Genomic DNA, 13741 nt, shown 5'->3' on the forward strand with positions numbered 1-13741 from the left:
GAAGTGAATAAAGTTTTACACCTGCCTGTGTGAATAACCAGGAAGTGCCCTGGCAGAAGGCAGCAAGCCTCCTCTGCCTAATTGACATTCATTTAAATAATTCAGTAATTTAAATGTCATGCCAGAGGTATTCCCTCTGCACAGCTCACCCACATTGTTTGTTCTAGAAGGCACCTCCCGGCATTACTCAGTGTTATGGCTGGCTCAGTTCGCTCTTTGCTCTTTGTATCACCAGAACCAGGGCCGTGTGAAAATGCTCACAGCTGGAGCTGGCTGGGAACCGACTGGAGAATTCTGACCACAGAGATCGGTTGCTTCCCCTCTTCCAGGGAGGAACCACCAGGGTGGTGGAAGATGGAGGCCGTTCTGCAAAGCCAGTAGCACAAGCTGGGAGTCCCTAGGAGTTCACAGCAGCCAACTCTTTATAAAAGGATTTTTCTTGTTCTGGGCAAGGCTCAGCTCACCATCTGGACACACCTACTAGGAGATGACTCCAGACTGGTAAAGCAAGAAGCAGAGCAATGGGACCATCTTGTGCTCCGTAGTAAAATCATTCCCATCTGTGCTGACCTGGGACTTCAGCAGTGGAGGCATCGCACTGCAGCCGCCTCTGTCTCTGTGGACCTGGTGGTGTGCGACATAATGCTTAAGGCACTCAAACAGATTTCTCATTCTATAGGGTGCGTGAAAGCCCACATCTCCCATTAAGACCTTTGATACAAGACAGATGAGGCAGGACCCCATGCTAAGGGTCAGCAAAAGGGGACAGGCTGAGTTCTTAACGAGTTTACTTCGAAGTGGCCCAAATAATAACGCGGTAATTAGAAGGTGGTTGCAAAAGCCCAATAGTGCAGAAGTTGTAGAAGCTAAAAAAGGGAACTCCAAACATCCTTGGCCTCCTTCCAGCAGTCCAAACGATTCATTCATTTGAAATGGCGGTTTATATTAGGTTTATAGATTATGGGAGTCCTTCCACCCGTCTCCTAATCTGGGAGCACTGCTTGGCACCTCTCCAATATCTGCAAGCATTTGAGATCTCTGGCATTAAACAAAGGCTTAAGGAAGGATTTTGCAATGCCAGGTTTCATTGCCAGCAAGCCTGCTCCTCAGACAGAAACACAAAGGTCTATCCGGAATGCCTACTGAAGGGCACTTGATCCTCTGGCAAGAATGCAGGCTACATACACTCAGGGACAATATACACCAGGGGCCCAAATGCTCCAAATAGTCCTTTAGGACATCTTAAACAACAATAACAACAAAAACAAACAAACAAAAACAAAAAACAAAAAACAACAAAAAAAAAGCAGAAATACTGATACTTTGATACTTAGTCAAGTGGTAAAGCCAAGAAACAAAAACAAATACATTTCAAGAATTATGAGAGAAGAGAGATAGTCAAAAAAGACTGTGGACTAGAACAACAGGAAAGTCCGAGCAAGACCTGTGAACTCAGGATGCAGCTACTGGAAATGTGCTCCTCCTCCGAGCGTTCTCTAGCTCTGTGAGTGGCATGCCCATTCATGCAACCGCTCAGGCCTGATGGTCTCTGGCTTCCATTATTTGCAAGACAGACTACATAGTCTGACTCATCCAGCTCTCTACCCTGCCCTCTTCAGAACCTGGGAGTCCTCAGGAGGCTTCTTTCTGGTACAGAATCTCAGGCGCTTGCTTTATGGACCCCTTCCATATGGATGGCTACTCCCTCACAGACAGCTGAATCTACTCAGAGGATCGCACTTTGCCTGCTTGAGCCCAGCACTTGAATCTTCCAGGACCGATGGCTCCCACAGCCCTTTGCTCTGATGCTCAACCACATGAGGACGGAACCCACCGCTACCAGCAGCAGCCTCCGTAGTTGGCAGCACCAAGCCGGTGGACATTTGCTTTCAGCATGAATTTTCCATTCACAGAAGACATTCAGGGGTACGAAGAGACCTGAAAGTGTTTTCAGAGCAGACTGTGGTCATAAAGTCTTCAAATGTCAACACGGATCTTCAGGCACAGTTTAGTCACCTACTGGCATGTCCGTGCAAATCATTTCTTCCTAGCGGGGCCCGTCACACCATCGCATCTGTTCACTGCTTGGGCTCCTGATGTGTGGAAAATCAGTACTTTCTATGAGAACGTAAGATTGTGTGTGTGTGTGTGTGTGTGTGTGTGTGTGTGTGTGTGTGTTTGTGAGCTTGTTTGTTTACCAGAGGCCAGAAATAAAAGGTAAGAGTTTCCTTAAATAAGGAACTCTTTAATGCACTCATAAAACAGCTGGGCTTTGCGGGTGGTCTTCACTTGGCTGGCTGCTTTGTGGACGTTGGCCTGCTAGGATGCTCCTGTGATCAAGGTCATTAACACACAGTAAGTGCCTTCAAGGCCAATCAGTTTAAAGAGATCCACACAGCACCTGGCTGCCCCCACAGAGAACACTCGCCCCTGGTCTTTTTTCTAGTGGTAAGTTAGGAGGGAATAGGAAAGAGTGAGTTCCCACTTTCCCCTCTTTGCCTTGCTGCAGGGGACGAGGAATCCCTAAGTCATTCTACATTGAACTGCCGAAGCCAAGTTGGGTAGCGGGGGAAGTGCCATCTGTTTAATTTGTGCCTGGGCTGACTCCTTGTCCCTGAAATAATCCACACACATTAAGCCTATTACAGCAGCTACACCTTCAGAAGTTCAGCCTGTGCCCAAGTGTCGGAGGGATTATTATGGGTAGTGGCCATACACGATATTGGTCAGGCTTTTCCTTGTTTCTTACAACCCTCTTAAAGCAGCACAGGCTTGGCTTTATTCAACCCAGGCAACTCCCCAACCTGGGGGAAAAAAAAAAAACAACACACAAGATACCTCTTCACTTTGTCCTCAAGCCTCTTGAAGCAATGCTTCACAGAACAAAGGGTTACAGGCCTGAAAGGAATTGCATTTAGAAGAGTTATCTTCACCGGCCAAATATATCACCGTTGTTCTCACGCCAGTGCCAGTGTCTGAGCAAAACTACACTTTAGGGAGCATGACAGAGCCTGGAGGAAGAAGGCCGAGGTCCCAGTGGATTATGAATAGTTCAGAGAAGTTGTTCTCTTTGGCTTTGGAAAGCGATGGGATCAGGAGTCTTGGGGACTCCTCCATTGCAGCCTGGACACTGTGGTGGTATAGGGAAAGGTGCCCGCTTGGCCAGCCAATCCTGCTGCTTCTCCCATTTCTGTGCGCTTGCCTCTGAGGTTTCCCACCTGGTTCTTAACTGAAATTTTCAGTTTGACAATAACCTTTAAACAAGAGCCTCTCCACTCAGGCTAGCCAATGAAGAAGCGGCTGAAAGTCTTAGTGCCTACCTTTGCAGCTCTTTTCCTGTGTCCTGTTCTAGCCTTTGGTAGGAGCCAGGTCCCCTCCGGGATCATCAATGTGGGATCTAGAAACCACAGAAAACTTCTACCCCATTCTTCTACCCCTCACGGATATTTTAGCCAGAGATAAACTCTTCCAGCATTGTGCAGGGCTCCCGTTTGCTTATCAACAGTCCTAGAGAGAGCTGCTCTAATGCCCAACGGTGAAGGTAAAATGTCTTGAACCGGTAAATGCTCTTTTCTTGCTCGCTACCCTATGCTGTCCCTGAGAAGCAAAGGAAACAGTGAGGTCAAGACTTCGTTCATCTACCCTAGATGGGGATAAAGTAATTAACAGTTAAGAAAATGAGAAAGAACTTGAGCACAGTCCAAACTTCTATGACTGTTACTTCTATAGTCCGCCCGTTTTCCCAATTCACTCCTAAGTCGTGATAGAGTTCAGAGTCCCATTGAGGGCTCTCGGCAACGGAAGCCCATGCTCCCGTTTGCCTACGTTATGTGCCTCGTGCATATTCGTGTCGACATTAGCAACCTCAGAAACTTCCCTCCCTGTCAGTCTAATGTAAATGATCAAAACAAACAAACAAACAAAAAGTCAACACGTTGGAGAAAACTGGCTCATTACTCATAGACTAAAGACACTATACGCCATGAGAAGGTTGGATTCGGGCTGTTTTGAGCCTCCCTTTTAGCCCTAATGCAAAGATATGTTCCAAGTGCCTACACTCAATGTGGAAGGAGAAGTCCTTTCTCACATGGCTTGCATGGACTGTTCCTTCATCCTCCCACCTCCAACCCTGCAGCCTGCTGAGCCATTCCTAGCTTCTACAATCATCTTGGACCTTGGCAGAGGAACACCACTAAATCTGAGCTGTGTCACGAGGCCTCTGGCTGGGATGCAAGAATATCTAAACACAAGAGGCAAGAGTTTCCGCAGACTCCCTTTGGCTCTTGAAGCCACAGGATCACTGACGGCCTAAAGATAACCCAAGTATCTATGAAGGGTCACTTTTAAATAGTAGCTCTAACAGCACCCGTCACTTCAGAAGTATTTCCTTGCGGAGCCCACTTCCATCCCCACGGCATGCTAAGCCCACTAAAGAAATGAAAACCCAGAAGGAACCGGAAAGAGTTTGACAGGGAGAGACAGTGTTCAGCACACTGTGCTTCCACTCTGTAAACGCACAAGCCCACAATCCTGAGAAATAGTGGCTTAACAAGGAGACACCTCACAGGAGCCATCCACTGACAATCACTGGGAAAGGAAAGCAGTTATGAGATAAAATAAACAAGTTGACTCAAGGCTTCACTTTCTAAAGCAGAAATTATGCCTGTTTTTCCTTCTAAGAGAAACTTACACTGTAGTCTACTAGACCACTATTTAGCTGAGCACAGACAGATAGGCAAGCTTCAGAATCATGCTTGAAATAGATGCTCACTGAGACCCCACCAAGTATAACAGAAACCTGCTCAAAATGTTTGACTTGTTCCCTTGCTTTTTATTTCTCCCTCTTTTTTTTTATTTGCTTATTTTTGTTCTTCTCATTCTTTACGTAGGACCAAAATCCCCAGATCTTCCTACGAACCATTAAAATCCGCTCGGCACCTCACCTGTCTACCAAGTGAGTCCACATTGTCCTAAATGGCAGCCAGCCAGGTGCTAGCATACAAAGGGACAGGTGCGTGGGGAACCATTTTCAGATGCTATCAGCTGCCGTGCTCAGAAGGGAGGCAAGTCTTGGTTGTATTTCAAACTCCAGGCAGCCAACAGACATGCACCTTGCCCAGCTGCCAAGCGAACCAGCTGCCCAGTTGCTCCTCCCAAGATGAGAGCAAGGAAAACAGTGGAACCTGGCCAGCCAGCATGCCACTGAGCAAGCTGTACCTCTCAGTTCACTGTCTGGGTTATTCTGAGCCGCTCTTGTTGACACTCCATGGCAACCTGGGAACAAAGGGCCAGCTAAGAAGGGTTTAAATGTCCTGCAAAAGTTGCTAGGGAAGTCAGCAACCCAGACTTGTTTCCATAAGAAAACTGGATGTGGAATGATTAGATTATTATTGCTAAGCTATTGTAGTTTGATTACTGATGTGCAACCTGTGATGGGGCTTTCCTTTGTGGATTTAAGTCTGTTGTTTGTTTGTTTGTTTGTTTTTCCACTTGCCCCTTCTTGGTTGTGTTACTTGGGATGCCTTTGAAAGCACATGTGGATCAGCTTGCTTCAAAACTGCAGCAGTCGGCAAGGGACACAGGACCAGTGGGCAAGCGTGCAAACCTGATGGCCGGAGTACAGTCCCTGGAAGCTTATTCCTTCTCCTCATCTTGCCATGGCCCCATCACCCTAGTCTGTCACTCACCTCTGCCTTCAGTGGCAATCACCTTAGGCCCAGAGTTCTGCACTCTTGAGGATCTAAAAGTCTCAATCCTGAGGAAATTCCTCTCCTGACTCTCATTCCCCACAATTCTTACCACCCCTTACCCAGTGCTCCCACTTCTCCGGACTCCACTCATCTACTGCCTTAAGAAATTCTTGAATGCCTTCCTTGCTGGTTCAATGTCTGTTAGTCCTAACAGCACTTCCTCCCTGAATTGCCGACCCCAACCTCTGAGGTGAGAGCCTCCTATAAGGAGAGTGCCAGGATTATGCTCTAACCTAAGGTTTACACAGCTGGGTTGTGACTTCTGGACACCAGAATCCACTTCTTACATGGGCATAACAGGTGCGGCTGTGTTCACAGCTGATGTTCACCGGTAACTCACTGACTGACGGCTCTTAAACAACTCTTGTTCTAAACTCAAAATAAATAGTGTGTGTGTGTGTGTCTGTGTGTGTGTGTGTGTGTGTGTGTGTGTGTGTGTGTGAGTGTATGAGAGAGAGACAGACAGACAGAGACAGAGAGACAGAGAGACAGAGAACATTTTTTATTTGCTTGTTAAATATTTTCTGATCACTAATGATAGATGTCTTGGTCACTGTTCTATTTCTGGTCTGCCATGACCAAGGCATCTCTTATAAAAGAAAGAGTTTAATTGGGGGCTTGTTTACATAGTCCCAGCATCACTATGTCAAGGGCATAGCAGGAGCATGGTGGCACTCACTGTGCAGGAACAGTAGCTGAGAGTTACATCCTTATCTAGAGATGTAGGAAAAGAGAGAGATTAGACCTGACCTGGGCTTTTGGAATCTTAAAATCTCCCAGTGACACACTTCCTCCAACAAGGCCACACCTCCTAATCCTTCTCAAATAACCGCAACTCCCTGGTGACTAAGCATTCAAGTATATGAGCCTATGGGGGACATTCCTATTCAAACCACCACATTGGATGAGCCAATGTCTTAGGCACTAGAGATAACACAGTGAACACGACCAACTCTCAGCCCCTTGGTCTAAAGCTTACTCTGTGAACAACTTGCTTCATGTATATCCTTGCACCAACAAGATGCAAGTGGGGTCTGCCTCTGTTGTACAGTATGATAAAGAACACAGAAAAGTGAGATACTCACACAGTTGCACAACACAAAGGAAATTGTAGAAATAGATGAAGAAGAAGGAGGAGGAGGAGGAGGAGGAGGAGGAGGAGGAGGAGGAGGAGGAAGAAGAAGAAGAAGAAGAAGAAGAAGAAGAAGAAGAAGAAGAAGAAGAAGAAGAAGAAGAAGAAGAAGAAAAGAAGAATGACAGGCAGACAAGATGATTCTAGAACAGCTTCAGTGGCTAAGATTGGGAGTCAAAGCTTCCTCCCAAAGTTCAGCAGAACTTCCTGACAGAGAACTTTTAGGGAGCCCATTGGGCTTTTCCCTATAAAGCTAAGGTTTTAACCCATTACTCAGTAGCAAAGACAAGCTAGACTTCTTTTGCTTTTTGTTTTGTTTTTCTGTGAAAAAAATAATGTGTTGAATTAAGAAGGGAGAGGAATAAAAGCAATTGCTGTTTCAGGATGCCATCTTTACAGATATGTGGGTCTTTGTGCTTGCCCTGGGTCCTACCCCAAGTGTTTCTTGTCATGAGTCATAGTGAGAATTAGGAAAAGCACAAGGCCTTGTGTCTCACACGATCTTGGAATGGCTTGAGTTGTGGATAATTACCACTATTAGGAATAATCATTATCTGTGCAGGCTTGCCTGGGGGCAGCCCAGGCTACAGGGGGACTTCCGGAGGGCACTTAGCAGTGCTTTGAGAGTTGCAAATTAATTTCTAATTTTTTTTCTCAGTACCTTTTCCTCCCTCAAAAGTGAAAGTTGCAGACACGACACCCAACAGGCCTCCTGTGTCCTGTGTCCTGTGTCATGGGTTTTTCTACAGAGAAAATGGCCTCTCACACATTAGAGGCCACCTTCATAGAAGAGAAAGAAGGGTTGGAGGCTTTTGCCCTATATACCTCTGTTGACCACAAGCAAAATTGCCCCATCTGCCTGCACACTGTTCCATTCGCGAATTTACTTGATCTTTCCTTTTGGTGAGTCCTACCCACTGCTCTTAAAGTGTCCATTTAAATTAGTGGACATGGCTGTAGTTCATGGTAGAGGCAAACATTTCCCAAAAAAAGAAGAGCGCCTGAAAGAAACCTTTGTGAAGCTGCTCGCCCTGGCAGCAGTTCATAGATACTTTGTTACAAAAGAAAACTTGATAAAGCGGAAACAAAACAAACAAACAAAAAAAACGGAAGCAACTTTGGGAGGGTGTTCAGCTTCATCCAAGGTCCTGTTTAGGTCCCACTGATGCCAAAGGGCACAGTGCATCTCCCATCTTTCCTTTAATAAACTAACTTGATAATATGGTAAAGCGAAAGACTTTGCTCTGAACAAAAGGGATAAATCGACAGTAACAAGAAATGGGAGCAACAGACTCAATACTGAGACGTTTCTTTTACACTCATTCACCCCTTCAAGAACTTCCTGAAGCCTCAGTAACGAGAAACTCAAAGAAAGGTTCATTCTATTCTTCCCCCCACGGGCAAAGAGGGGCACCTTTGTGGACCCTAACAAAAAGTCTATTGAACTTATCCCTTCCCTCCTCCATTGGGTAATTGGGCTGGAAAGTCTGAGTGGTGATGGTCTGGAAAGACCACAATCCAGTCAACACAGAAAATAATTTAGGGCCAAAATCTGTAACAAAACCGGGCCTAAGTCCGGACTTCCTTGCTGTCTTCAAATCTAACTGTGGTTCGTCAAGTCAATAAACTGGGGGTTGTCTCCGCTTTGAAATACTTCCAAAAGAAAAGCAGTGCACCAGTTCAGTCTTTGTGTCATGGTTTCCACCTGCAAACACACACAGGGACAGAAGGAGAGACTTTGGTCGGAGACTCCGCCTTCTCCCTGGTGGTATAATACCAACGTTTGAGCGTGATTAGTCTTATTAGTGGAAAGGAAAGGCAAGAATATACAGGTAATTAGAACTCGAGTGCTCTTCTCTGTGAGAGCAAACAAAACTCTCCCTGCAGCTAGAGTTGTAGGGATAATGAAAATGAGAGATGATTCCCCGTAGGACAAGAGACCTGGAAATCACAAGCCCAGGTGAAAGGGCCTTATCATGGGCCGTCTCAGGCCCTCTTCTTACTCTCTCCAACAAACTGCACTGGGCTGAATCCCAGCATGCACCATAGAAGGAAACGGATGTGCACGGGTGCCACGAACTTTCGGCAAAACAAGCAAACAGATAAATAATAGCAAAATTTTGAAGGAGATTAAGAGTGGAAACTCACAGACACCATTTCTCATATTACACCCGGGTTGGCTGTGTAACACCAGGAGCTTTAACTAATCTAAAGGCACAGCCTAAAAAAGAAAAAAAAATCCTCTTAGTGGGGTAGGATTATGAAAAATAAATAATAATAACATATATAAACAATATATGTAATATTATATAAATCATAATATAAAGCGGTGAATCAATAACTGGACCATACTAATTATTCAATCCATGTCACCTCTAACTGTCAAAAGGTAGCTGTAAGAAACAGCGTTCTCTTACCCTCCATATTTGGATGGGAAAAGGAATCTTTTCATTCTGCACCCTCCTGACCAGTTCCACAGAACTTGGGGAATACTTTAACATGCATTCAAATGCAACCTCAGCCACTGCTTTCAACCTCCTAGCAAAACATTAACACAATCTTTAATCAACGTCTAAGAAACATAAGCACTTGGTCTCCAGCATCATGGCGGAAGGGGTGAGATAGGAAATATAAAACCATTTTTAAAGACAGAAAGATAAAAGTTGGCTCGTGACAACTGTACCTACTTACTAGTGCTGGATGCTGTGTTAGTTTATTTGAACTGTAACGGTAACTTTTATTTTCCTGTACTAACCACCGTCTCCAAAGCTTATCACCTGTCTGCTAACCGAGGCCTGGTCCTGGAGGCTTCTAAGCTCTGTCCAGTCTTATCTAGGACTAGAACATTTCCAGCCTCGGGACTTACTGCTAAAGAAGCTCGCCCCTTCCTAGCTCTGGCTGGCTGGTCAACTCGGCTGTTCTGACTCAGATTCCTCCCAAGCTGACTGACCCGTCCTCTTCCCATCCTCTTCCATCTCCGTTTGCTGGCTTGACTGTAGCCATGTCTCCCTGTATTGTCCTGGCTGACCTTGAACTCTTGGGCTCAAGCTGTCTTCGCATCTCAGTCTCTTGAGGAGGAGCACAGGGGCATGCCACCACGCGGCCTTTGTTTGTGTCACGGCCTGAGTCTACACATGAAAATCTGCTACAACAAATGCCTGTGACTTTTATGTGTGCCATAAGAATGTTGTGAGGACTCAGGACGCCAGACATAGTTACTGCTGGCTTCTACTGCTCAGTATATATTAGATGGGAGTCCATTTTCTTTTCAATTTGTAATCTACAAAGCTCGACGACAGATTTGTTTATTATCTTTCCTAATATTTCATTTCTTTTCTTAAGGATTTTATAACTAAATTTGACTTTACAAATGTTGGATGTATTCCAAGCAGTTTTCTTTTGTTTTTAAACTCCGAGAGTGTGTGTGTGTGTGTGTGTGTGTGTGTGTGTGTGTGTGTGTGAGTGAAATGTGCCTTTTATAGAATACGCCACTGGCAGGTAACAAAGTTAAGTCACAAGGAGAAAAGAAGTGACCAACACCCAAGCCAGCCATGACTGTGACAAGAACAGTCCATGTTAGGGTTAGAATGTGGTGGGGGCAGAGTAATATCCCACACTCCAGTCAGTATCTCTAAGCACTGTAGCAGTGGTAGTGTTTAAATAGGAAAATCTCAATGGCAATCCCATTTCCCTGTCAGCTCAGAACAGCAGCTTTTATTACCTGTTTCCAGTGGTCAAGCATTTGCCTGTCTGGGGGAGGAATGGGATGGGGAAGAAAGGGGAGACAGGAGGAAAACATGGTCAGAGTACACAATATCCTTACATGGAGGGGTTGGCGTAAAACCTATCACTATGTATGCAATGCCAGTAAAACAGAAAGAAATGTGGTGAAATGAGTAGTTTGGGGAAATGGGAATGTATGTGTACGGAGTTCAGAAACCATGAGAGTTAAAATAGAACTTACAGAAAACCCTAAGTAGTGTGATCTAAGTTGTACACATTTCACAAATATTAAAAATAAAGAGGTCATTTGCTGGACTCTGCACAGCCTAAATGCTAGAAGCAGGGAAAAAGAAGACAGAATCAAGAGAGGCTACTCTGCACAAGTGACCCTTCTTCCCTCCCCACTACCTTCCCCCTCTCTCCCTCCCTCCCCTCCCTCTTTCCCAATTCTTCTTCCCCCTCCTGGCTCGCTCCAATTCTACCCCTCTTCTGCTTCCCTTTTCTCTGCCATTTTGCCTCTCTCACTGGTCAACCCCTGATTTCAACTGGAACCAAAAAGCACTGCTTACTAGCATATGGAGAGGAAGAATTTGGAGACAACTTAAGTCTCCAATATTCTTAAGACTTTTTTAGTAGTAAGCGTTAAAGCATTAAGTAAGAAATTTTAAAGGGGGACCAAGAAAGGGGGTCCCCAGAAACGAGCAGCTGAAAAGCAACGGTAACGCAACCAATTCTTCCAGCTTTATTTAACAAGAGGCCACTTCCTCCTATGAATGCCTTCAGCACTAGCAGGACAGGATCCTCTAGGGCACCTCCTGGCATGCCCAGCAGAGCATTGCAATGTCTTTAATAACACTTATTGCTGAGAGCTGTCTAGACAGACTCTAGATCGCCAGACTGGGCAGCACTGTTCAACAGACACGAAATGAGAGACACCTGAGTCATTTCTAATCTAAATGTTCTCACAGTAAGAAGAATCAAGGAAGATGCATGCTTTTACTATCCGCAAACCCAGCTTGTATCGTACACTCAGAGATCTCCTGGACTCTTGGCTACATTCCAGAGCTGCACGGAGTGGATCTGTGATTCCCAAGAGGACAACGAAGGGAGAAAGGAAAGGAGGGAGAATGGAGACACACACACATACGCACACGAGGTGGGGGATGGAGACATGATAGAGATAGCTAGATCAGTAGACAGCAGACAGACAGACAGACAGACGGACAGACAGATGGAGGCATAGGACAGGAACGGATCCAACAAAGTCATAAGTGTAAAGTGCAACAAAATAACTCCTAGGACATTGAACACTGACTTCTCTGCAGACTTGGCCACACTGACCAGATTAATTATTTGCCTTCTTGGAAGCTAATCAATTACATAAGGTAGATTCCTATATCCCCAAAGAACTTAAAACAAGGGCATGAGCCTTAGGTCTCACCTGATCATAACAAGACTGAGAATTGCTCTAAGCACTTGTATAAAACAGACATCTTCCAATGCACTCTGAGGCAGAGTTTAGGATTTGTAGTTGGAATATATTTACATAGCAACAGGCAAAGGCAGGATATATAATTGCATGGAATTAGCATTAACGCTTTCTTTTCCTTTCTGCAGCTGTTTTGTGGCTTTCATAAAGGTCTAGAGAGTCATCAACTTTTCTAGAACAAGGTAGGGAAAGAAGGAATCAATAAAAGAAGCCCATGACTTACAAATGCCTGGTTATACCATGAGCTAAAATGTTTCCTGTTGTGTACGGATGTTTATATCACCTCAAAATCTGTGGTGAGAGAAGGAAAAGGTAGGACAAGCAACAGAATGTGAGCAAAGACCCTCACTGTATGATTGTATATCTGTGATGGCTATCTGGTCACCCAGGAAGAAAATCTCAATGAAGAATTGTCTACATTGGGTTAATCTCTGAACGTGTCTGTGGGGAACTGTTTTAATAGGTCAGTTGATGTGGGAAGACCCAGGCCACTGTGGGCAGCTCCATTCCCTAGACAGGGAAAACTGAACTATGTAAAAGAAAAATAGATCCGAATATGGCAAGAAAGCAAGGGAGCATGCATACACTCATTTCCCAATGCTCTTGATGTTGAAGGTGACATAACCAGCTGTCTTCAGCTCCCCCTATTGTGGTGAACTTTAACCTAGAATTGCACATGGATATAAACCCTTTCCTACTTTAAGGCTGCTTTTGTCAAGGTATTTTATCACAGCAACAGAAATGAAACTAGGACAGTGGCCTCATAAAAGAGATAGCTAGTCTTCCCACCATTGGACACAGTGAAAAAGTGCCACCTCTGAGTGACAAGTCCTCAACAGACAGTGAATCTCCCACCCAGCACCTTGAACTTGCCCTTCCCAGACTAAGAACTATAAGAAATAAATGTAGACTACTTACAGGGCATCCAGTCTGAGGCATTTGGTGACGGCAGCCCAAACAGGCAAAGATAATTGCACAGCCCTCGTCATAGCAAGCTTTTTGTTGTGGGACAGTTTTCTATAGCCTAGCTTCTTCACAAATTTACTATGTGCTCAATGTTAACTCCAACTTCCCATCCTCCTCTCTCCACCTAACCGCTGAGATCAAATGCTGGTGCCTCCATAGCTGTTTTACTCTGCTAAGCTCTGATTGTGGCTCAACTCATTCATTTCTGTTATACATAAAAACACGAAGTATGGCATCTATGTCCTGCTGTATATTGAGCTTCCCCCAGATAAAATTACTGTATAAACAGGAGGTGTGCTGGCCAACTTTCTATAACTATAACAATACCTGAAGTAATCAAATTAATAACAGAAAAGGGCTGTTAGGGGCGGCAGTTGTGGAGGTTACAGCCCATGGACAAATGCCACTGGAGTTTTGCTAAACACGAACACAATATACAGGACATTCAGGAAGCAGAGGAAGACCATTTACCTCCCGATTGGGTGTGAAAGAAAGGACAGGGCTCCAACAAACTTCTTGGAAGGTAAGCCCTCAAGAATCAGAAGACCTCTGGCTAGAACCGGCCCTGCCATAGCACTGGGCCTTGAACACACTGTGGTTTGCTGCAGATAGATTAAACTGCCAAAGGGGCCACACATCCCTGTTTTGTTGACATTCTAACAAAATTCTTCATTATTCAGA

General features: G+C 45.0%; 1 protein-coding gene across 4 annotated transcripts in view; it reads right to left on the reverse strand.

Annotated features, from left to right (window-relative positions):
- Acvr1 (activin A receptor type 1) overlaps window positions 1-13741 on the reverse strand; it is a 119613-nt gene that overhangs the window by 36731 nt on the left and 69141 nt on the right. Inside the window, exon 3 of one of the 4 annotated variants that reach the window (XM_087654607.1) lies at window positions 9031-9103. The exons of the other annotated variants lie outside the window; for them this stretch is intronic. Coding sequence (XP_087510733.1) covers window positions 9031-9046 — 16 coding nt within the window. The 5' untranslated portion in view covers window positions 9047-9103. The remainder of the gene's footprint in view (window positions 1-9030; window positions 9104-13741) is intronic. 4 annotated transcript variants of the gene reach the window in all.

Source organism: Rattus norvegicus, chromosome 3, assembly GCF_021556685.1.
Source record: "Rattus norvegicus strain SHRSP/BbbUtx chromosome 3, alternate assembly SHRSP_T2T, whole genome shotgun sequence".
In the NCBI taxonomy this organism is placed as follows: Eukaryota; Metazoa; Chordata; class Mammalia; order Rodentia; family Muridae; genus Rattus; species Rattus norvegicus.